This window comes from Pelophylax lessonae (assembly GCF_965119305.1).
Source record: "Pelophylax lessonae genome assembly, chromosome: 2".
In the NCBI taxonomy this organism is placed as follows: Eukaryota; Metazoa; Chordata; class Amphibia; order Anura; family Ranidae; genus Pelophylax; species Pelophylax lessonae.
Genome location: NC_138769.1, coordinates 102,569,276 through 102,595,319, shown reverse-complemented (window position 1 = coordinate 102,595,319; position 26,044 = coordinate 102,569,276). Strand labels below are relative to the sequence as shown.

General features: G+C 46.2%; 1 protein-coding gene across 1 annotated transcript in view; it reads left to right on the top strand.

Moving 5' to 3' along the window:
* Positions 1-3,936: 3,936 nt before the first annotated feature.
* The window catches only part of MRPS6 (mitochondrial ribosomal protein S6), a 114,357-nt gene continuing 92,249 nt past the window's right edge, over positions 3,937-26,044 (top strand). Inside the window, exon 1 of the mRNA XM_082244916.1 lies at positions 3,937-4,063. Within this exon, the coding sequence (XP_082101042.1) occupies positions 4,019-4,063 (45 nt within the window). The 5' untranslated portion in view covers positions 3,937-4,018. The remainder of the gene's footprint in view (positions 4,064-26,044) is intronic.

Here is a 26,044-nt window from a genome sequence, read left to right as displayed (position 1 = left end):
GAATGACATTAAGGGCTTGTTTCCACTTTCATCACCCTCCGAAGAGCGAATCGTGGTGGATCCCTTTTCAGAAGGCGTTTGACAGGCAGCTTGGAGGTGTTATTAAGCTCATTGCTGCCTGTTTTAACCCTGTAAGGCCCACACGACTGCCCCAAAGCAGGTGCAGCATGATCCCATTAACTTCCTCCAGCTTCCTAACTGAAGGTCTGTACCTCTGTACACACCTGGGGCAATAGTCTGCAGGAGCCAGAGCATTGCACCTGGGATCCACTGATCAGCTTCAATGCAAAAAAATAATTAATGCACTTTTTTTTGGAATCAATGTGGGTGCATTTATTATTTTATGTTATACAAATGTAGCACCGTTCTAGGTAGGTGCTAGGAAAACACATTTGGTGGCTCTGTACTGCTTATCAGGAGAGCCGGATCTGTTAGATTTGCCTGTAACGTTTCCAGGTGTGATTTATTGGGTCTAAGGGAGTCTCCCCACTGTATCCAATAAGGGAGCTTGTTGGACAGCGGAGGAAACCTAACCAGTAACATGCAAGGGTTTGTGGCTGTCCCAGTGGGTGGGCATTCCTGCAATGCATCCTGGGATTGGGAATAAATCCGAGGGAGCATGTGACAGGGTGTCTTTTGGCGGGAGCAAAGTCCCAGGAGGGGGTGGATGACTGTCTCTCCTCCAGCAGTGTGAGGAAGGTGGTCCAGGCAGTCGGCCTAGTGGACCAGGAGTGGAGCTGAGCTGCAGAGGATCCAGTGTGCTGACTGGTGGAGCTGCTGGGCAGAAGACTTTGGGAAAAACAGTATCATGAGTACCAGGAGATCTGCCTAAGGGTCTGCCTAAGAGAGGGGACCACTCCAGAGAAGTCAGCTCACACAGAGTGTAACAGTAAAGGGGGTGCCAAGTAGTTAACCCTGAAGATTAGGGACAAAGGGGGTGCCAGGAAGGGCCCTGAAGTTGTTCAGTCTACCTCAGAGTACAGCTTACCTCAGGAAACTCTATTACTTCATTCACAGCCAAGGGCAAAGTGAAGCAGCGGCCTAGCTGTGACTAGCTATATTGAGCGTCAAGCCCTGTACACACGTACCCATCGTCGGCCGAACGATCGGCCGTCTTTTGTCCGGTGCTGTCCTGTCGGTTGAAAACTGCAAAAGACTGCACACGAATTTTGTCGGCCAACAACAGCCGACTGCAGAAGTGATGTCATATGATGGTTAACTTTCCCTGTGTTTTTTCTTCTCTGAGCATGCCCAGTCTTGCAAATCTGCTGTCTGTCGGCCGAATTCTGTACTGACTGGCGAACAATCGGCCGTTCTGGTGTCGGCATACAAAAATTTTAATGCTTGCATGACAGATTCTGTTCGGCCGAAAGTGCGCTGTCGGAAGCATCATACTAACAAGCTGAAAATCGGTCGTCGACCGAATCTTTTCGGCCGACAATCTGCACGTGTGTACGGGCCTTTACTCAGCGGTAATCAGCTCTCTATTCAAGTTGTCCCAGCCTATTGTGCATAGTTCTTTAAGTTGGAGTATCCCACTCATCCCTTCTCCTTCTCCTATCCCAGTTCCAAATAAAACCTAAAAACCAAAGATACTGGACTGTTTCTTGACTTGGAAAAATGCCAGACTGTTCTGTTGTTACTAATGGTAACCCAGGGGGACCCCTAACCAGCAGCTCCCATGGGAGTAGTGCTACACAAAAAGAAGACTTTGCCTTTAAGCTTTGTGCATTGAGCCTTATGTGTGACATTACAGGAGGGATACATGGGGAGGAGTACACGGGGAGGAGTACACAGAGGGGTACACGGGGAGGAGTACACAGAGGGATACATGGGGAGGGGTGCACGGGGAGGAGTACACAGAGGGGTACACGGGGAGGAGTACACAGAGGGATACATGGGGAGGGGTGCACGGGGAGGAGTACACAGAGGGGTACACGGGGAGGAGTACACAGAGGGATACATGGGAGGGGTGCACGGGGAGGAGTACACAGAGGGGTGCACGGGGAGGAGTACACAGAGGGGTACACGGGGAGGAGTACACAGAGGGATACATGGGGAGGGGTGCACGGGGAGGAGTACACAGGAGGGGTACAATGAGAGGAATACATTGGGAGGGGTACACGGAGGGATACACAGGAGGGGTACACCGACAGGAATACACGGGGAGGGGTACACTAAGAGGAGTACACAGGAAGGATTACACAGGAGGAGTACACTCAGAGGGATACACGGGCAGGAGTACATTGAGAGGGGTACATGGGGAGGGGTACACTGAGAGGGGTAAACAGAGGACTACACGGGGAGGAGTACACTGAGAGGAGTAAACGGGGAGGGGTACACAGGAAGGGATACAGGGGGAGGAGTACACTGAGATGGGTACACAGGGAGGGATACAGGGGGAGGGGTACACTGAGAGGAGTACACAGGAGGGGTACACTGAGAGGAGTACACAGGTGGTGTACACGGGGAGGAGTACACTGAGAGGAATACACAGGGAGGATTACACAGGAGGGGTACACGGGGAGGAGTACACTGAGAGGAATACACAGGGAGGATTACACAGGAGGGGTACACGGGGAGGGGTACACAGGAAGGATTACACAGGAGGAGTACACTCAGAGGGATACATGGGGAGGAGTACATTGAGAGGGGTACATGGGGAGGGGTACACTGAGAGGGGTAAACAGAGGACTACACGGGGAGGAGTACACTGAGAGGAGTAAACGGGGAGGGGTACACAGGAAGGGATACAGGGGGAGGAGTACACTGAGATGGGTACACAGGGAGGGATACAGGGGGAGGGGTACACTGAGAGGAGTACACAGGAGGGGTACACTGAGAGGAGTACACAGGAGGGGTACACTGAGAGGAGTACACTGAGAGGAATACACAGGGAGGATTACACAGGAGGGGTACACGGGGAGGAGTACACTGAGAGGAATACACAGGGAGGATTACACAGGAGGGGTACACGGGGAGGGGTACACAGGAAGGATTACACAGGAGTAGTACACTCAGAGGGATACATGGGGAGGAGTACATTGAGAGGGGTACATGGGGAGGGGTACACTGAGAGGGGTAAACAGAGGACTACACGGGGAGGAGTACACTGAGAGGAGTAAACGGGGAGGGGTACACAGGAAGGGATACAGGGGGAGGAATACACAGGGAGGATTACACAGGAGGGGTACACGGGGAGGGGTACACAGGAGGAGAACACTCAGAGGGATACACGGGGAGGAGTACACTGAGAGGAATACACAGGGAGGAGAAAATTGAGAGGGGTACACAGGGAGGATTACACAGGAGGGGTACACAGAGAGGAGTACACGGGGAGGGGTACACTGAGAGGAGTACACAGGAAGGATAGGGGTACACAGGAAGGATTACATAGGAGGAGTACACTCATAGGGATACACGGGGAGGAGTACATAGGAGGAGTACACAGGAGGGGTACATGGGGAGGAGTAAACGAGGAGGGGTACACAGGGAGGAGTACACAGGGAAGGAGTATACGGGGAGCAGTACACAGGAGGGGTACACAGGAGGAGTACACAGGGAGGGGTACACTGAGAGGAGTACCCGGGGAGGGGTACACAGGAAGGGGTACACAGGAGGAGTACACTGAGAGGGGTACACAGGTAGAAGTACACAGGAGGAGTACACAGGTAGAACTTGGTACACAGGAGGAGTACCCGGGGAGGGGTACACAAGAGGGTGAACACAGGAGGGATACAATAGGAGTACACGGTAAGAGTACACAAGGAAGAGGACAATAATATAGATTGTATGACTATACAGGGGGTGTGTACGGGGAGAGGGCGGAGCAGAGATGACATCACAGCTGTTTGTGTACACCCAGGCTCCCCGGCAGGAAGCAAGGGGCGTGTCACGCGAATAGAGGGGCGTGTCTCAGTGTCATCTCGTTGTCCTTCCTCTCCGCTCTCACACCGGAGCGCTGTCACTCGTGTCTGGGCTGAGCTCGGAGCGCAGAGTCCGTTCATCCTCCCCCACCATGCCCAGATATGAGATGTCTCTCATCATGAAGGCCATGCAGAGGGTGAGTGTCATTCATTGTCCGCCTTCTCCCCTACAGGCAACGTGCTCTCCTCTGATTGGCACACGGCGGGGCTCCTTCCCTTCCCAGGGGCCTCACGTGTGCCCGTGCTGCCAGCAGGTAAGTGTGCCCAGGAGAGGGGTGTGCGACCCCCTGACTGTCTGCTGATCGGAGCCATGCTGGAGACCCTTCACACCCGGTGTTATACAATGATACCCATCCCTCTACACAGCCTAATCACCCCCTACCTACCATGTGTGTGTATATAATGTATATCCTGTCTGTATACTATGTGTGTATATATATTGTATACTATGTGTGTGTATATATGATATGAGATAACTCATATCTGTGTGCGTATAATACTGTGTGTACAATGGTGAGATCTACTGTGCACATGGCTCTAATATGATACAATGTATATATATGATAATATTATATGATACGTTGTGGGTATACATAATACAATGCATGTATACTATAGATACAATGAGATCTGTGCACATTTCTGTGAAATCTGACACAATGTATATACTTTATATGATACGTTGTGGGTGTACATAATACAATGCTTTTTATATTATAGATACAATGTATGTATATATGATACAGTGAGATCTGTGCACATTTCTGTGATATCTGATACAATGTATATACTATGATATATACCTATGTAGTACAATGGGATATACTTTATACTATATCAATGGCAGTATTATGAAATCTGTTCTATTCAGAGCTCTGTAATATACTACATATGATATGACATGTACTGTATACATGATGACATGTACTGTACTCTATATATGATACAATGATATGTGCTTTAGTATATCTGATAATTATGGAGTATAATATATTCATGGCAGTATTATTATATTACAGAGGGGTGCGATACAGTGGGATATACTATATATCATGCAATGACATATATATATATATATATATATATATCTCTATGTGTGTGTATGATAGAGTAATGTACTTCATGTACATGGCTCTAAGAGTTGTGTATAGTACTTTATTCTATATACATGGCTCTTAAAAAAAGATCTCTGCTATGCACATGGCTGTGTGATATTTGATACATTGTATACTTTATATCATACAATAGGATGTACTTTATACTGATTTCATGGCAGGATTATGACAATGATATGCAGAGCTCTGTAAAATAATAGTATATACACACACACACTTCAATAAGTTTTCCTCATAGTATACATATAATCTATTCATACAGTAGGTGTGTGGCATCATTCCATTTATTACATCTCTATTTATATTATACAATAATTAGGGATGAGTGAAGTTTCTTGTTTGATATCCAGCAAAGTTGAATTTCGTGGGAAATCTAACAGAAGTCATTCAAGCTAACGGGCACATGTAGTAATGCCAACCCGTTTCTAAATTTATGGAGCGGGTCTTTTTCTGCAGCTTCAAGGATAACATTGAAAATCCAGGAATCAGCTAAATAAAATGCTTGAAGGATGTCCTAAATCTGCTATTGGTGGTGTGGAGCAGTGTGAGTTTCATGGACTGTCTCAGTGACGGGTACTCTGGTGGCACATATTTGGCAGTGGAATTGATTGATTTCATGTACAGTTCACTCGGTTTTATATCTAGCAGCCCCCCCCCCCCCCAATATGATTTGTTCCAGACAACTGATATTAGCCCTGTATACCTAGCACAGGATTCCTGAGTCTAAAACATCCCAGAGTGTCTTCTGTATCCTGAGGAGAGAAAAAAATAAATAAAATGTTTATACCTTGCCACCAAGCGTATGCCAGTTTGAAGCGGGTCGTCTTCTGTCGGGCTGCTTGTGTGTACTCAATCAATAACTGTGCAGCCAACCTTCGTACACTTTCTCCTCTTGAATGGAGAAAAAGATGCATTGCTTCATTTTCTTCTTACTAGAGAAGTGGAATTTACACAATAGTCTGTGAAATTTTTTTAAAATAAAAAAAATTGCCAGTAAAATAGGTAGGTCAGGGTTGGAGCTAGGTCCATATTGGTGTCGGGGTCAGTGTGTGTTTAGATGGGATTGGAAAAAAAAAAAAAAAAAAAAAAAGCATTTTTTGTTTAGTGTCAGTGTGTTTTTTGGGTAGGATAAAAAAATAAATCAAAATGCGCGCTATTTTTTCTGGGCCATATACTATGGGTACAAACAACAAATAATATATGAAAGTGCAGTGAAAGGCTGCTGAAGACGTTGGATGACGAAACGCGTAAAGCGCCGTCGCATCACTTCCGGTATTCGCGTGGAAGGCATTGCGTTCCATAGACCTGTACCACGCTCGTTTTACATTGGACTATTGTGAGTACCCATTTACCTGTTTACATACAAATAAAAAGTTTAAACAGCCCTTTTTCTTGCCCTACATGATCCGCCTGCCCATATCTTGTCCCGCTGTACTTGGCTGATACTGGAGCACATACATCATATGAGAGCGGACCCCCTTGAGACCCGGGCGTTCCTATAGGAACCTTTCCGGAGCCCTACTGGGCACTCCCGATATACCCTTATCCCAGTACCCCCGGAGAGGAACAGGACCCATCAGAGGGATTATTTCCTATATCCATATACCCGCTCTTTACCCCTGTGTGAGATGGGTATTTCCGGTGAGTGGGCTACCTACCTTATGGGTCACCGAGCACCTCGCCTTACCACCCACCACGGGGTTGCTTCCAGTATTTCTATAAGAAGATATTTGTCACTTATATGGACTAAATACGCCACTTGGTCACTTTATCGTATCACCAGTTTTTGTCACTTAACCAGTTTTATAATTTTTGATACACCAGATATATGTAGCACAGTTGTTTACTGGCACTTAGTCGCTTTATTTTGGACCTCAATACTTATTTGCACTGGTCACCTTATTTATTTATTTAATATTTTGCCATTTTATGGTATACATTGCACTTTTATTGGACCCATTTATATTTATATATTTTTTGGATGCACCTGATTACTTTATCAACTGATCCTTGTTATTATTTATCTAAACACTTATTAGTGTATGCACTTCTAATTTACTGTCGCACCATATTTTAGCTTATTTATTGTGATATTTACTTTTGTGCATTTTTATTTACTTATCCTTGTGCATTTTTTGTACACACCTTTCCTGTCAATCTATCCATATATTTTTCCAGTAGACAGCGCCATTCCCATATCTTTTATTTAACAAATAATATACATACACTATATTACCAAAAGTATTGGGACGCCTGCCTTTATACCCACATGAACTTAAGTCTTAGTCTTAGTCCGTAGGGTTCGATATTGAGTTGGCCCACCCTATGCACCTTTAACAGCTTCAACTCTTGTGGGAAGGCTGCCCACAAGGTTTAGGAGTGTGTCTATGGGAATGTTTGACCATTCCTCTAGAAGTGCATTTGTGAGATCAGGCACTGATGTTGGAGAGAAGGCCTGGCTCGCAGTCTCTGCTCTAATTCACCCGAAGGTGTTCTATGGGGTTGAGGTCAGGACTCTGTGCAGGCCCATAAAGTTCCTCCACCCCAAACTCGCTCATCCATGTCTTTATGGACCTTGCTTGGTGCACTGGTGTGCAGTCATGTTGGAACAGGAAGGGGCCATCCCCAAACCTTTTCCACAAAGTTGGGAGCATGAAAGTGTCCAAAATGTCTTGGTATGCTGACACCTTAAGAGTTCCCTTCACTGGAACAAAGGGGCCAAGCCCAACCCCTGAAAAGCAACCCCACACCATAATCACCCCCCTCCCCCTCCACTAAATGATTTGGACCAGTGCACAAAGCAAGGTCCATAAAGACATGGATGAGCGAGTTTGGAGTTTGACACCCCGCCTTTCTAGACTCCAAAAAATAAATTAATGCACATTTTTTTTTCTAAAAAGTGAACTTATTCTTTAACCACTTGGCGACTGCGCACAGTATGTTTACTGCGGCAGTCAGCCCCGGCCAGGCAGAGTGAGCTCTACGTCACTCGCCTGTCACTGGGTTTTGAGCCAATAGCGGGCGGGCGAGCGCGCGCCCGCTGAGGCGCGCGCCCGCCTCGGCTCGTTCCCAGAGGAGTCCGGGCGTGTGAGATTGAATAGAGACCAATGGAAAACGCCTGTAATCTGCCCAAAAAGAAGCTCATGTACTTTTTTGAGCATTGGGCGTTTTGCTCACAGCGTCAAAACGCTCAGATGTGAACAGGGGCCATTGAAATAAATAGGATTTGTCTTGTTGGGTGTTTTGAGAGCTGATCCTAGAGCAGAAAAACTCCCCAAAAACGCCCCAAAACGCCTACATGTGAACGGAGCCTTAGGTCAAAGGAATGAACTTCAGTCAGTAAGACCGCATTCACACTGAAGCGGCACGACTTCGGGGACTGTATTTGCGCTGAAGTTTTTCAAACGCAGTTTTTGGGGAAAAAATACACTTTAATGAATAAAAAAAAACTAAACATTAAAGTTATCCCAATTTTTTGTATGATGTAAAAGATGACGTGACGCCTCGAATCGTGAAAGTAATTGTGATCTTATTTCTAAGGAAAAAAATTGTGATTGTCATTTATCCATAATCGCGCAGCTCTACTGTATACACACAGTGGATCCAAAGGAAGGCAACCCCCCCCCAATAAATGATGATCCAATTTTCTCCAGCAGGGGAAAAATTCCTTCCCGATCCGCCTAGGGGTAATCGGATGTTCCCTGGATCAACTTTTCCTATAACGTTCGTATCCAGTTATATTATGGACTTTTTAAAGCTGAGTATTTTAAGGAAATGGTTTGTCTCATCCCTCTAACTGCTACATCTGCAGGGCAACTTATTCTTTTGAAAAACGGGCTTACTGGCCAGTTCACCAGGTGGAAATAGGGGGGAAAGAGCCTAAAATAGAAAATGGATGCAGCCATCGCATCTATCAATTGGTAAGCTCCAATATATTTGCTTTTGGGTTTAATACCAATTCAACCACTTCAGCCCCGGGAAGGATTTACCCCCTTAATGACCTGGCCATTTTTTGCGATACAGCACTGCGTTACTTTAACTGAAAATTGCGCGGTCGGGAGACGCTGTACTCAAAACTGATTTCCTTTTCCCCCCACAAATGGAGCTTTTTTTTTTTTTGGTGGTATTTGATCACCTCCGTTTTTTTGCTCCATAAACCAAAATGGACCAACTATTTTTTTTTTTTTTACTTTTAGGCTATAAAACGTGTATCCAATAAAAAAAAAAATTAAAAATCACATTTCTTAATCAAGTTAGGCCAATATGTATTCTGCTACATATTTTTGTTACTAGTAACGACAGCGATCAGCAACGTTTAGCACCACGGATGATCATATGAAATGGAATCAGTATACAGAGGTTTACTTCTTCTGATAGATATTAAAGGAACACTCTAACCACCATGACTATTTCAGTGATTTGAAGTGGTGATGGTGGGAGGAGTCAGAAACACTGCACATGCCGGGATAATTAGTTATGTGCTGGGGGATAGTTGCACCCCTAGCACATGTGACTTAGACAGCCAGAAAAGGTCATGTCCTTATTCAGACATGTATGAACAAGGACATGACATATTATGACAAAACACAACTAGTTATTAAAAAAAAAAAACATATTGCAACAATTTACATACCTTTTCTACTTATTTTGCAGACTGCTGGTCATGCTAGTACTGCTGGTCATGACATTGGGTACTGCTAGAGGAAGCAGCGGCTGCAGTAGAGAGCAGAGCCGCTGCTTCCTGTATGGTTCCTGTCAGACGGAGTGCATTTCACTGTGACAGAGCCGGAACTATACAGGAAACAGCGGCTCTGTCACTGACTGCAGACATCATACGTCTCCCGCGGCAGCCGGGAGATCCCACGGCACTTACAGCCTAGTGCGTGCCCATCCAGTGCAGCTTCACCAGTGCGTGCCCATCCAATGCAGCCTCACCAGTGCGTGCCCATCCAATGCAGCCTCACCAGTGCGTGTCCATCCAATGCAGCCTCACCAGTGCGTGTCCATCCAATGCAGCCTCACCAGTCCCCATCCAATGCAACCTCACAAGTGCATGCCCATCCAATGCAGCCTCACTAGTCCCCATCCAATGCAACCTCACAAGTGCATGCCCATCCAATGCAGCCTCACCAGTGCGTGCCCATCCAATGCAGCCTCACCAGTCCCCATCCAATGCAGCCTCACAAGTGCATGCCCATCCAATGCAGCCTGATTCATTAAGTGTGGGAAACATTAAAACTGGATGATGAGCTCACAGTCAGGAAAGCGGGTTGTCTTCGGCTCCCGTAAAGCCCAGAAGTTGGGTCAGGTTTTTCCTTGCCCCAAGGAATTTCACGATATTGTGAATGAGCAATGGCAGCGCATGAAGCACACACTGGTGGTGCCCAAGCGTTTTTAACGCCGTTATTCTTTTGCAGACTCAGTTTCCAATCGCTGACCTAAGGTGGACCACATTGTGTCACGGTTGAATAAGTCAACGGTGGTACCTGTGGATGACTCCCCGGTGTTAAAGGACCTGGTGTACAGGCGCATTGAAGCGCTTTCCCGCCACCTGCACTTGGTGGTGGACTTACTCCTCAAACCCGTGTTCGCCTCTGTCCTGGTTTCTCAGACGGTTATGGAATGGATCAAGGTGCTTAAGAGCAACTTGCTGGCTAAGTCGGTTCCTCCAACTCTCATTGAGCTCACGGTTTAGATGGCCCAGATGGCTCATCCAATGTAGCCTCACCAGTGCATGCCCATCCACTTTAGCCTCACCAGTGCATGCCCATCCATTGCAGTCTGCAATGAAGAGAGAGGAGAGCCGCTGGATTACACAGAGCAGGGATCTCCAGCTTACCCTGTGACCGCTGTCATACGAAGTCCTGCCTACTGGACCGGCTCCTATAATAGACGTCCCCAATGTGCTGTCTATCATAGGAGCCGGTCCAGGAGGCGGGGCTTCCTATGACAGCAGCCACCGGGTAAGCAGGAGATCTCCGCTCTGTTTGTAATCCGGAGGCATTTGCCCCCCCCCCCCTCCAAGGCAGCCTCCGCCTACAGTTAGTTAGAAGCCACTGTGGCCGTGCCCCCGACTCAACTTCCTTCCTCCCCAGCAAAAAAAAATTGTCAGGGGGCAGTGGGCCGCAGGTTGGACATGCCTGTTTAAGCGGGACTGTGACATTGTAGCGGACAAATCTGACACTTTTTGGGGACCATGACACCAATACAGTGATCAGTGCTAATAAAAAAAAAAAAAATGCACTGTAAAGGGTTAAATGTGTTCCCTGGGAGTGCTTTCTAACGGTGGGGGTGCTTTGATTGTGGGAAGACAGAGATCCGTGTTCCTGCTTAGAAGAAACACAAGATCTCCATCTTCCTCTCTCGGAAATGATTGCTGGGTGCCAGCGAACATCGGGTCTGCTGGACCTGCTGATTGGCTCCCGCTGTGTCCAATCGGAGCGGGTCGCCAGCAGAAATCACGTACAGGTATGTGATTTTGCCCAGGAGGGTCACCCTGTTGCAGTATATGTGCGTGGGGCGGTCCAGAAGAGGTTAAGGAATTTATCCTCAGTGAGTCTGATATATGAAGAAATGTAGAATGTTCACTTCAATTGTCCAATCATGTGCAGAGGAAATGAGTATTTATTGTCTTTTTACATATTTGAATAATTGTATTGAGTCTTCTGGCATTCTTTAACCCGAAGGCCCCATTCACACCTGAGCGTAGGGGGAATGTGTGTTCCAGCTTACTTTTTTGGGCGTTATTCACGCGTGCCACATCTAGGGCAGCTCGTTCACTTGAATGGACGCCCTACGCGCAACAAAAACCCCAAAGTAACTCCACCGACCTTTTCCGTCGTGGAGCATCAGGTGTTTTTTTTTTTTTTTAACGGGAAAATTTGGCGCATTTGTAGCTCGACAAATGCATGTCAAAACATCTGCTACCTGCTCTTGGGGTGCCATTAACAATTACCACCCCTGCAAGTGTAACCCATGATTGTAACGCGTTTCAGAAAGCATGGCAAAAATTTAATCTTTTTGTTTTGTCGCGTGTTTTGGGAACCGTGCAAGTGTAAATGCAGCCTTAGTAAATCTTCCTCTTTACTTTGGAGTTGTAAAGGCCATAACCCACAACAACCAATGAAAAGTCATCTCTTCCAATAGGGATGCACTGATACCACTTTATTTACTGGGAGATTGAGTACCAATACTTTCACTTTTTTTTTTTTTTTAACTTATTGATATCAATTATTGATACCTGACAGCAAATGTTTTTTGTTTACGCTTCATCTGTCAGCAGGGGAACCCAGCTGACAGTTGAATGAGTGATCGGTTGTTAAGGATGCCGCGGCCTCACTCCTGAACCTCCTCCTCTCACACCTGTTCCCCCCTAGGGAGCAGAGCAATTTTTACATTCCTGCTTTGAACCTGTTCATTCGCCCATAACCTTGTCATTACTTGATTGTTGTAAAGGCACAAGGTGTTTTTTTTTAATTTTTTTTTTTTTGGTTGCCCCCAGAGCAAACTGTTTGCTGTGGGGGCATCCTGTTGGAGGGAGGAGCCAGGAGCACCGCCGTGGGACTTGAGAAGTGAAGGATGCGTGCTGCTCTGTGCAACGCCATTACACAGAGCAGGTAAGTATAATGTTTTTTGTAACGAACAAAAAAAAAATACCAAGGGTTTTAACATTGCTTTAAGTTAACAACGTTATTTATTTATTTATTTATTTATTTATTTTTAGGACAAACAAGGCTTTCTTTTAATGAATGTTGTCTTGTGACAATCCTATTTATTATTTTTTTTTTTTCACAATCAATAAATGTAACGAAAAAAAAGTAACAAAACTATAAAATAAACTCACTTTTTTGAGCAGTGTTAGTTTTAAAATAAATAGTGTTACTGCGCATAAAACATGCACATTTTATTCTTTTCAAAATGGCACTAAAATTAGGATCCTTGTACAAAGCATTGAAAAATTGTTTTGCAAATGAGATTTTTTTTTTTTTTTTTTTAATTTTTGCATCTTTTTCAATGTGAAAGGGGGGTAAATTTTATGTTAAAGGTGTAAAAATATTAAGGAACAAAGCAAACAAAAACATTTTAATAATCGCTTATAAAATAGAAATGAACAAAAAAAAATCAGCAGGAAAATAATATATTTGGAGAAGGAGAATAAGGATTTAATTAGGGCTGATTAGAGTAAATTAAGGGCTAATAAGGTGTTAAATAGGAACATTTAAAGGAGAAGTACAGCTAAAGCTCATATGGCTGCACTTCTCCTATGGACCAGAGGAGCGCAGTTCGTTTTGCACTCCTGTCACCCATTTTCAGCAGACAGCGGGCTGAAGTCTGCTCTCTGCTGACGTCGGGAGTCGGTCTGTATGGCTGAATTTGCATTGCACAGACATCGCATGTGATCTGCACAGTAATGCGGTGCGAATCATATGCTATCATCGCAATAGTGCGAACCCAGCCTTACCTGACTTCATCTGCAGATGGACGTTCATCCCTTTGATCTGTAGATGAATGTTTTAGGAACCGAGCAATGTTGTTAATAAACATTTTGGGACTGCTTTTTTTTTTTTTTTTTTGACAGCTTTAGTTTGGCGGGACATTTCTTTTGTTTACACTTCAGGGTTCCCCTGGTGACAGCTGAATGAGTTATTGGTTGTTAAGGATGCTGCTGCCCTGCTCTTTAACAACTGGTAATTACCGGATTTTTTTTTTTTTTTGACGGATTTTTATTGTTTACATTTCTGCTGTCAGTGGGGGAATCCCACTGACGGCTGAAAGAATGGAGCCTGAAGGTATTGGAGCATTTCGACAAGTACTGATATTCGTGAAAATGCTTAGTATGGACACTGATAAGATTATCGGTATTGATGCAACCCTAACATCCACCTGCTGGGTCATATTTCCTCATATCTTTTTAAAGCTGTCTATTTTTTTTTTTTTTTTTTTATTAACTTTATAGGATCCTGTATCGGTGGGATGCCGTTGGCACAGCTTTTCTTTTTAATTGCATTCAGCAAAAGCTTTCTTATAGATAAGTTTTTTTTTTTTTTTTTTAAGTTCTTATAGAGATAAGTGCTGTGTTTCTCTGGGGTCGTCTAGGACTACTTCCATCAACAGATTAACAAAAAAACTATTTGTTTTTAATTTTGCAATTCTTTTTTTTTTTTTTTTTATTGTGAAGTTAAGCCTCGTACACACGCACCGATTGTTGGCCGACCGATCGGCCGTCTTTTGTCCAGTGCTGTTTTGTTGGTTGAAATGTGCTCATGTACTGCACACGAATTTTGTCGGCCAACAACAACCAACTTCAGAAGTGATGTCATGTGCTGGTTTACTTTCCGTGTGTTTTTTCTTCTCTGAGCATGCCCAGTCTTGATCATCAGATTTTTGTCGGCCGAAATCTGTACTGACTGAGGAACAATCGGCCGTTCTGGTGACGGCCAACAAAAATTTTATAGCCTGCACACCAGATTTTGTTCGGCCGAAAAGTCGGAGTCGGTTGTCGGAAGCATCATACTAACAAGCCGACAATCGGCCTATCGGACGTTGGCCGAAAATTCACGGCCAACAATCGCTGCGTGTGTACGGGGCTTTAATAAAAAAAGACAGACCTGGTGTTTTACAGCTGGGATTTGTTTTGTTTGTTGTAGCCCAAGGGAAGGGTAGGATGTTTAGTACAATAAAGTGATGATGACAATACTTCTCATCGCTGGCTTCCTGTTGTAGGTCCGGTTCACACTTATGCGATGCGGGAAGGCTGCGAATCCGCAGCCTGTTCCCGCATCGCACACGCACCCCCGGCAGTTCACACTGCCATATGCAATACGCTGGGGGTGTCAATGTAATCTTAACGATACCCCCAGTTTGATCGAATATCGCAGTGCGATCGTGCAGTTCGCACAGGATCGGATCGCACAAGTGTGAACCGCTGTGCGATCCGATCCTGATGCGGCTCAAAAAAAGGGTCCCTGTGCGTGTTGGCTGCGGTGCAAATTTAGCCATATAAAGTGTATGGCTGAATTCGCACCGCACAGCCGATCGCATGTAATGAAGGAGCAGTGCGCTCCGACATTACATGCGAACCCGACACTCGCACAAATGTGAACCGGGGCTTAAAGTTCGACTTGGTTTCCTAATGTCTAAATATAGTAGTGAGAGAGATAGATAGATATAAAATCTCGAACAACGAGATCGCCCTATGAGTCTCGGGTTTCCGTATATGACACTGACGGCAGTCCCTGTGTCCTGCATGTCAAAAAATCGTGAATGTTTGTTTTTATAAAAAGAGATCTGATAACTTATCTAGGTGACATTTTTAGTTGGCAAATAGATGGCCTTATCAGATCCTCAGTGGTAGGCGGTTGGACAGGTTAGAAAACTTGTTCTTCTAGATTATTTGGCACTGACAGTGTATCCATTCTGCATTATTCTAAAGTTTACTAGGTGCTCTACAATGATAGGATGTAGTGTGGCCCTTAGTGAAGTTGCACTTGTCTGCATACCTATGAACTCTCTATTACAGCCTTTCTCCGATTCCATGGGGCCTTAGGGTTCCTCCAGAGATTGGTAGGAGAGCCATGAGCAGTGGCAGATTGATCTCCCATGTGATGGTGCCTGAATAGTTTTGGGGCCAATGCCACTTTGTCCAGCCATTTAATTGGGTCTAGTGGAGTTTTTTCGGTCATCTTTCAGGTAAGCAACTACTGACACCAAAGACCTTTTTAGCAGTCTATGATGGAGAGCATTCTTCCTTCTAGTCACCAAAGTAATAATGGCACCACTCCCACTAACCGCCAATATGAGAGCTCCTCTTTACGGGCCGCCGACGCGGGGAGGGCTCCTCTTTACGGGCCGCCGGCGCGGGGAGGGCTCCTCTTTACGGGCCGCCGGCGCGGGGAGGGCTCCTCTTTACGGGCCGCCGGCGCGGGGAGGGCTCCTCTTTACGGGCCGCCGGCGCGGGGAGGGCTCCTCTTTACGGGCCGCCGGCGCGGGGAGGGCTCCTCTTTACGGGCCGCCGGCGCGGGGAGGGCTCCTCTTTACGGGCCGCCGGCGCGGGGAGGGCTCCTCTTTACGGGCCGCTAGCTGAGGCTATCGCTCTCCTATTTACATTTAAAAATGTAAATAGGAAATTATATCATCTATTTAGTAATGCTAGCAGCATGAGGATTAAAAATAATCAATGTTAATTGGGAGTGGGAAGTTCCACTTTATTGTGTCAGATACTCTTTAAGTATAATACATTCTTTATTCTTACATTTATTATTATTATTAACCATTTACTAATCACGCTAATGTAATTTTTATCAGGGTTTCCCTGAGACTTGATATTTATTTCAAGGATTCCTTTGGGGTTAAAAGATGGAGAATTCTGTTATAACGTTCCCTATAAAAAAAAAAAAATGAAAAAATCTATTTTTTTTTTTTTTTCATCATTTTAGGTCAATATATATTCTGCTACATATTTATGGTAACAAAATCCCAATCAGTGTATATTGATTTGTTTGCGCAAAAGTTATCGCATCTAAAAACTAGGGAAAAGATTTGTCATTTTTATTTTCCTAGTAATGGTGGCAATCAGCGATTTTTTTTTTTTTTTTTTTTTTTTTTTTTTTCCCCCCCACCCCCTCGGGACTGCGACATTGCAGCCAACAGATCGGACCCCTAACTGACATTTTTGACACTTTTGGGTGGGGACCAGTGACATTACTACAGTAATCAGTGCTAAAAATATGCACTGTTACTATACTTATGACACTGGCAGGGAAGGGGTTAACACTAGGGGCGATCAAAGTGTTAAATGTGTCCCCAGGGGGTTGCTTTCTAACTGTGTGGGGGATGTACTTATGGAATGAACACAGGGACCTGTGATCCTAAATAGGAGGAACACAGGAGCCCTGTGTTCCATGCTGACTGAACAGCGGTCTCCTGTGTTCACAATGGCAGACCGTCGGTCTTTCTCCACGGGGAGCGATCGCAGGTGCCTGGCCACAGGACCCGCAGATCAGCTTCCCCGTAGTGATTGGGCTTGTGCCCCCACTTGCGGTCCCGCAAAGCGACGTACAGTTATGTTGTTTGTGGGACAGAGCCAACCTGCCGCAGTATATGTACTGCTGACGGTTGGCAAGTGGTTAAACATGCTGCAAGTATAGTAAAGTAACTTTAGATGTGCCAATAATATCTCCTATCTTCCTGTTCCAGCTGACAACGGTGTCTTTTGAGCTCTGAAATTCTAAGCGTGTGGTGTCAGCCTGCCTACTTCATCTCTGTGTAGTGTTTCCTCCGGTGGGGAGACATCGTTAAGAAACTAGGGCTGAAAGGCCGGGGGGGCTGAGGCTGTTTTTAGAGAAAGGAGAGGCTAAGGTCTCTCTAATGGCAGCTTTAGGTCGGGTAGGGACCCATTTTTTACCTTTTTTTTTTTTTTTTATGCTGCCAAAAATTTGTTAACCCAGCTTCTCCTCATTGGGGGCTCAAAGCTGTGGGGGGGTCTGCTCTTCGTGCTCAGGGAGAACGCTGTGGAGGTGCTTCCAGTCCTCCCGCCTCCTGCGGCCAGCAATGAAGCTCTGGCTGGACCAGATGATGGGGGACGTCATTTCCGGTGGAGGCAGGCACTTCCGCCAACAGCTGCGAGTTCTAGTTCCGGGTCGAGGTGTATTGAAGAGCAGACCGGACGATGGGCTGGTGCAGCCGAAAGCTGGGAGACAGCAAGCGGGCACACAGGCGGACCACTCCTAGGAGATGTCGGGGGCACAGGTCTCAGGGGCTGCTCCAGGGGAAGCCAGCACCAGTCATCTTAAGGTAAGAGAACCCTGGGGTGGTGTTCCCTTCCCCCCACTAGCTCCATAGTGTAATTCCTCCCCCCCCCCCCCCCCCCCGGTGGTGGTTTATGGTGGTGGTTCTGGGACCCTGGTGGTGGTTGGTCCTAGGCACACTACTGAGGGGGCATGCTGTGCTCGAGAGTAAGGCCTCAGACAAGTCAAAATCGCTACATAGCTCCAAGAAGAGATGCCCATATGCAAAGCTACTATGAGGGAATCCTGGACTAAGGCGCTGTGTAAAGAATGCATAGAGAGCTTAAAGAACATTCAACAGAACAGTGTACTGATTCAGCTACATCTGTTAGGGAGCTTTCCAGTCATTTTTAAGGATTTAATTACAAATCTACAATTTCCTCAGCCCCAGAACCCCCCTCAGCCAGCACAGCAAGAGATTTCTCCACCCTCACCGTAGTACCAGAGGGTACTAATAAACAAGGTGAAGAGTGTGATCGTACACCTTCAGGCTCCCAGGGGGAGTCAGAAGCAGAAGGGGTGGATGGTGAGTCCACTAAAACCTCCAGGTACAAATTAACCCTTGAAGAGGTGCAGGATCTTTTGGGAGTGATCCACACCACCGTAAGCATCCAGGAAGAGATCTTTATCTCTTCACGATCAAATGTACCAGGGCCTAAGTGAGCAAAAAAGGAGGGTCTTCCAGGTACACTAGGTCCTAGTGGAAGCGGTTAAAAAGGAATGGCAAGATCCTGAGAGAGAGCCTTTCTTTTCCAGAGCCCTGAAAAGGATATTTCCATTTTCGGAGGAGGATGCATTTGGAACAAATCACCGAAGGTGGACTCAGCCTTCTCTAAGGTTTCAAGGCAGACCTAGCCTTCGAGGATATGGGCTCTCTTTCTGACCCCATGGATAAAAGGATAGATTCTCTCCTTAAAAAGACCTGGGAGTTCTTGTTAGGGGATATTAAACCCGCCATGACGATGACGGTAATTGCCCGCAATCTGGAGTTCCCCACTAACCCAGGTTAAAGCACACATTGAGTCCGGCACCTCAAAAGAGACGATTCGGTCATCCTTCCCCACACTTCTACGGGGCGTGGGTTGCAGATGTGTCAGCTGAATCTGTATGCATGTCTGCCAGATCTTCAGCCCTAGCCAATTCAGCAAGATGGGCTCTTTGGCTTAAGACCTGGCAGGGCGATAATGGGTTCAAGGCTAAACTGTGCGATATTCCCTTTACGGTGGACCAACTGTTTCGGACCAGGCTCGGAAACTACTGGATCGAACAGCGGACAAGAAAAAAATCCTTTCCTGTCAAGCGCGGATGGTTGGAACCCTTCAAGAAAAAGTCTTACCCTCAGAAAAAATTTTCTGACCCGAGGAGGTCGGAGGGGTAGAAAAAATCTTGGGCCCAAGAGACGGGGTGGGAGGGGGGGGGGGTATTTTTGCTTACAAAAGATTCAGGATGGATTCAATCTTTTCCATAAGGACTATCCTTCCTCCAGACTGCTTCGTGGACTCAATAGACCAGAAAGACGCCTACCTGCATATTCCCATATCGGAAGGGTGTTAAAAGTTCCTCAGGTTGGCCATAAGGATGGAAGAGGGCACGATACATCTACAATTTCAGGCCCTTCCTTTCGGTCTGTCCTCTCCCCAAGCATTTTCACTAAGGTCATGGGTTGTTTGCGGTTTAGAGGCGTTTTTGGTCATTGCCTACCTGGACGATCTGCTTTTGTTTGCTCCGTCTCAGGAGCAGCTGTCCAGGGACCTTCTGACAAGATGATTCCTAGAGAGCCTGGGGTGGCTCCTGAATCTGCAAAAATCCAATCTTGTACCCGCGCAAAAGGTCACCTTTTTGGGCTACGAAAAGATAGTCATGGACTTTTTATCAATCAACCTATATCGGTAAAGCAAGTCATGTAGACACTGGGGTCGTTAACGTCCGCAATCCTAGCAGTACAGTGGGCGGGTCTCCACTTTTGCCCTCTGCAACTGTTCATCCTAGAGGTATGGGAATGCACTCAGGGTTCCCTGGATACCTTAGTGCATGTACCATTACATATAAAAAGATCCCTCTGTTGGTGAAGAAAGATCTCAAACCTGTCTCAGGGTCTTGCTTTGGTCCCACCGGTGTCCAGAAACATCACTACGGACGCAAGTGGGGCGCACACCTGGACTCCTAACCGGTGCGACGGTTGAAGACTCCAAGCGATCTTCAAATTGTAGAGAACTGAGAGCAGTCGAACTGGTTCTCAGAGCCTTCCAGACAGGACTACAGGGACCCAATGTATAGGTCCGCTCAGACAATTCCGCAGTAGTTTCTTATGTAAACCTACAAGGGGGAACGAAAAGCAAGTCTCTGTGGGTTCTGGCAGACGTAATTCTTCAGTGAGCCAAAGCTCAAGTACTTTCCCCATCGGCGGTTCACCTAAAGTGAGAATTTAACCATTTGGCCAATTTTCTGAGCAGAAAACTTTGAGAAGGCAACTGGATTCTCAATCAGGATGTCTTCAGGTTGATCACTGGGGGGTGCCGTGAGTGGATCCGTCTTCCTTTCAGCAAAACAGGAAAACGCGTCTCTACTTCTCCTCGAACAAGGGGGACGGGGCACACTCGCTCAGAGTTGGCATTTACACAAATGCTATCCCCCCCCCCCCCGCCTGTACGTCTGTATTAATACCAGCGATTCTGAGGGAGTTTTAGAAAGCGGACACTACCCTTATCCTCAACACCACATTGGCCCTAGAGACCGTAGTTTTCTGTCCTGAATAGTCTGCCAGTCGAACCCCCCTGGATTCTACCAATTCGGGAGGACCTTCTTTTCCAGGGCCCAGTTTTCTGTCCCCAGGTGGAGCATTGGAATCTCGCAGCCTGGCTTCTGAAGTTCTGAGTAGAGTTGCTGAAAAGTAAGGGCTTTTCAGATCACTTGGTTGCGACTTTGCTTAGTAGCAGGAAAAAGGAAACGCAGGCCATTTACCTTAAGACCTGGAAGCTCTTGAACTGCTGGTGCGCGGAGAGCTTCTTAAATGTAGGTAGTCCAGTGACAGTGCTGGAAGTTCTACAAAGGGGGTAGACAAAAGTTTAGCTGTCAGCACCCTAAAAGGCCAAGTCTCTGCAATAAGTATCTTTCTAGAAGTATCCTTAGCCGAAAACCCTTGGGTAGTTTTTTTTTTTTTAAGGCCTTAAACAGGATGAGACCAGTAAGTAGTCTTCCTTTCCCCATGTAGTATCTATCTGTGTGGTGCTCCAGGCTCTTTTAGGAGAGCCGTTTGAACCTATTAATCTTTTGCGGTGAAGCTTTTAACCCTCAAGACAGTTATTTTGGTGGCAATCACTACCCAGAAGGGTAAGTGAACTAGAAGCTCTTTCTATTAGAGCTCCTTTTCTTCAGGTTTTTTTCGGATCGTATTAGGTTTAGAACAGATCCGGTGAATGAACAGGAGAATAATTTTCATAAGTTAGATGTTAGAAGGTGTGTCCTTCAATACATGGATCGTACGAAGGAATTTAGGAAGTCTGGTTCCTTTTTTTGTTTTATTCGCTGGCTCTAATAAAGGTTCTAAAGACTGTAGACGTTCTTTGGCCAGATGGCTCAGGTTGGCCATCAGCCAGGCCTATGCTTCAAAGCGGGAAGGAGGTCCCAGTAGGTATCAGGGCACATTCCACTAGGGCTATAGCAACTTCCCAAGCAGAAAGAGCTGGTGCTACCCCAAAGCAGATCTGTCAGGGGGATCAACCTGGTCCAGTTTTTCAACCTGTACTAAGCACTACAGGTTGGACCTGTTGTCTGCTAAACATCAGGCTTTTGGGCGTAAAGTCCTTCAAGCGGTTAACCCACCCTAGGGGAATTACTTTTTTTTATCCTCTCTAAGGTGGCTGCCCTGAAAGATGATTGGGGAAAAAATAGTTACTCTTACCGGTAACGTCTTTCCTAGTAGTTTTTCAAGATAGCACTGTTACTTACCTGAAGAAGGTCTAGACATAAGACGGTCAGGAAAATAAGGTTAGTATGATATGTCTTTGTTTCCCCCAGCTGACCGAAGGTACTCTTGGAGAACTGAAGGGCATCGGCTAACCCAAGGCTTAAATCTGTTTGGATGGGGCAGTGTTACCTGAGAAGGGAGGAGCCATGGTCTCTCTAAGGTGGCTGTCCCTGAAAGACTACTGGAAAAGACGTTACCGGTAACAGTAACTATTTTATATTTTAAGGAGGTAAAATGTCTAGTTTAGGGATCTCCAAACTTTCTATACAAGGGGTCAGTTTACTATTCTTCAGACGTTGGAGGGGAGGGGCCAGAGTGTGGCCAGTGGGAATAGAAATAGTCCTGGTAACTAGGCCCAAATATTGGTGTACATGAGAGGAAAAGTGCCTCATTGTTGGTGTCGGTGGCAATAATAATGTCCCACTGTTGGTGCCGGTGGCAGGAATAGTGCCCCACCATTGGTGTCGGGTGCAGGAATAGGAATAATGCCTCAAGGGCTGGATAAAGACAAACACAGGGCCGCATCAGGCCCCCGGTCTGCAGTTTGGAGGCCACTGGTCTAGTTAATAGGATATTGTGAAATTATAGAACTATTGATTGGTTAAAGTCCCTATTGACTGGCCATGTCAGCATTCTTATCCTTGGGCTATTTTTAGTATTTACTTCAACTTTCCTATAGGCTGGTCCAAAGTTCAAACTGTATGTTTAACTACTGTAGTTTAGCAATTAAATTTAATGGTTTTCTTCATGGGTAACTTCTTAGATGAGCGAATTGGAGGCTACTGGTAGAGATGAGCTCAGAGGTTAAAGGGAAAGTTGGTTACTGGGCAAAACGTGAGCGTAAAAACAACCCAACATTTGGTCCTTGAGCTTCTTTGGCACAACAAATGCATTCAAGTTAATGGACTGGCCTATGCATAACACATGGAATTGCGTGAAAGTCACTCACACAAAATCACGAGCAGGATTACCAGTTTCCAATGTGCCAAGTGTGAATATGGTCTGAATCTGGCCATACACTGATCAAAGTTCAGCAGTTTCTTCGAAATAAATATTCAATCCCCTTGTAGGTAAGAACCTAAGAGTTAAGACTTGTGTGTGTGTGTGTGTGTGTGTTGTGTTTTTTTTTTTTTATGTTGTATTAAAGTAGATAATGCAGTGTATTTTAGATTTGTTATAACACCATAAGCGAAATTATTGTATGATCAGTGTTTCTATAGTTACCATGTAGCACCTTTCTCTGACCGAGGTTGCTGCCAAGGAATGAAGTAAAACATGCTTGCAGATCGCCCTAACCAAAGTATGGAGTTGCTTCACCTGCTGAGAAGAGCCACCAGCCCCATGGTAATTAGACTTAAAGTGATTGTAAACGATTACCTAATAAAATAACTCATTCAGTTTGAAATGGATGAGCAAGGCAAAACATTGTTGTATAGATATAAAAAAAAAAAATAAAAACATAAATACTTTTTTATTTTTTTTTTTAATTTAAGTAATTACGATCCCTTTGTTCTCAGCTGCATAATAGCTGGGTGAGGAGAAGCAGCAGCACACTGAGCTTCCCAGGGAATAGCTGTGCGGGGGGGGGGGGGGGGGTGTGTGCCACCACAAGTTTGATCATTGGAGGAGAGTACACGGAGTTCCCAGCACAGCTAGAGAACTGACCATGGTGTGTTCTCCTGCGTAGTGTGGTCAGTTTTTAATTGGAAAGCAAGTCGACTAGTAGGAACACCAGGGATTTCACACAAAGGAAGCAATAAAAAGTACATGGTAGAGCAGGCACATAACCCGAATATGAAGTTTTGGGATCCGTTTTTGCTCAGCAGAGGATCCATCTTCTAATCCCCCTGCTTAGCTGAGTGGTGCAGGTGGAGGACAGGTCCTTTCCCACTTCACGACACAAACACAGCCCACTCTGCTCTAATGGCAGCTGGATGTAAACAGACAGACCTGATCGGAGCTCTCATGTGAAAGGGGCCTTAGAGTACATTCACACCTGTGATTGCACCCGTATTCTTATTGGATGCGAGAACCCCAGTGGGGGTTCCCGCGATTAACTGAGGAGATGGCTCCATTGAAAGCAATGCAAGTCTGCCGGCTTTCACAGCTTAGCATGGCAACTTGTGTGTTGTCTTTCATGCAGCGATCAATGCAAGTGATTGGCCCTGGACACAGAGCTATTACATGCAAGTTGCCTCCATTACCTGCAGGAGCTTGCAATCTCCCTTTGCTCTCAATGGAGCTGCCTCCTTGCAGCTAATTGCAGAACATGTGCTAGGGATCTGACATCTAATCAGATTGCAGCTGCATTTGCAGGTATGAATGCATTCTTAGTATTCTAGAACAGTGCTGGCCATGTTTTGGTGGTTCTGGTACACCCAAAGCCATGTGCCTCTCTTGGAGAATCCTATTTTCTGCAATAAAGGAGAAGTACAGCCAAAGCTTGTTTGGCTGTATATCTCCTGTGGATTACAGGAGTGCAGTTCATTCTGCACTCCTGTGGTCTGTTTTCAGAGGGCTTAAGCCTCACGGGTGGCCATGAGGTGCCGCCTCACGGGTGGCCATGAGGTGCCGCCTCACGGGTGGCCATGAGGTGCCGCCTCACGGGTGGCCATGAGGTGCCGCCTCACGGGTGGCCATGAGGTGCCGCCTCACGGGTGGCCATGAGGTGCCGCCTCACGGGTGGCCATGAGGTGCCGCCTCACGGGTGGCCATGAGGTGCCGCCTCACGGGTGGCCATGAGGTGCCGCCTCACGGGTGGCCATGAGGTGCCGCCTCACGGGTGGCCATGAGGTGCCGCCTCAAGGGTGGCCATGAGGTGCCCCCTCACGGGTGGCCATGAGGTGCCGCCTCACGGGTGGCCATGAGGTGCCGCCTCACGGGTGGCCATGAGGTGCCGCCTCACGGGTGGCCATGAGGTGCCGCCTCACGGGTGGCCATGAGGTGCCGCCTCACGGGTAGCCCGGATCACACAGAGAAACGATCTCCTGCTGTGTCATGGTGTTTGGATTTGAATATCCTAGAGATCGCCGTCAACAAAGTCCCGTCTCCTATGATGGACATCACACTGATTCAATTTCTTGGCATTGGATCAGTATGCCGTCTATCATAGGAGACGGGACTTTGTTACAGTGGCCGCTTAACATTTCAGATCGAAGCTCTGTGACACAGCGGTAGATGGCTGCTCTGTCTGACATAAACAAGGAGAGGAGTAGGGAGGGGAGGACTCTGACAGGGGCACGCCGGGATTACATCATCGATGCTATTCAGCCATTCTCTGCATCGATGCAGAATTGTTTAAGGCTGAATCACGATCCATGGATTGTACGATAATATTCAACACCCATAGAACTGGCCCTAAAAGCCCTATCTAAAGATTGGTAAGCTGCAATATATTACGTGGCTAGTTTTACATGCTGTGTAGGAAGCAGATATCAACTTTTTATCACTGATGGTGAATCTGGGTTAATATTTTTTGGTATTGATTTTTGCATTTAAGTGTTATTCCAGTTAAACACTAAGCCTAAACCTACTCCCACCCCCATTCTAAGCCTATTGTAACTCCCCTGTAAAAGAAGATTTTACTTACCAATGCTGAGGGCGCTCTGGTCAGATCACATGATCTCTACAGCGATGAAGAGAGCAGCTACCACTGCCCAGAGCCCGTGCGGTGACGTCACCCATAGACTTCCAATGGACATCAGTTGTTGGCCTTCTCACCTCTCCCCTGACGCCTGCGCTGGGACCCAATCACAGGACCTGACTTCAGCGGCCTCAGAATAGGCAAGTATAGACTTCTTTCCTATTGCAGGGGAGTTAGAATACGCTTAGAGTGGGAGTGGGTTCAGGCTTAGTTAGTATGTGACTGGAATTGCACTTTAATTTTCCCCTGTAGGGGGCAGCAGCTTTTTAATCCTTTTTCTATGTTCTTTATTTTTACTTTCTTGATAAAGGCTTTTCCAGTGTAAGAACGGCTTACATGGTCTTTACAAAGGTCGCGTTTTGCAGGTTTTAAAATGATTGAGTACGCAGAGCGTCTGTCCATCGTGTGTTCATTGCAGTTTATTGCTGTATGCTGGAAGTCATGTCTAGGCTCTTGAATATTTTATTGACGACTCTTAAACCTCCGTGAGATCCATTAACCAAACATAAAGTGGAACTTTAGTCAGAAAATGAAGTCCTGCTAGACCACTTCAGGCTGGCTTCTTTCGCAGGTATAGCTGCGTACAACATTAAAAATAAGTGCCTATA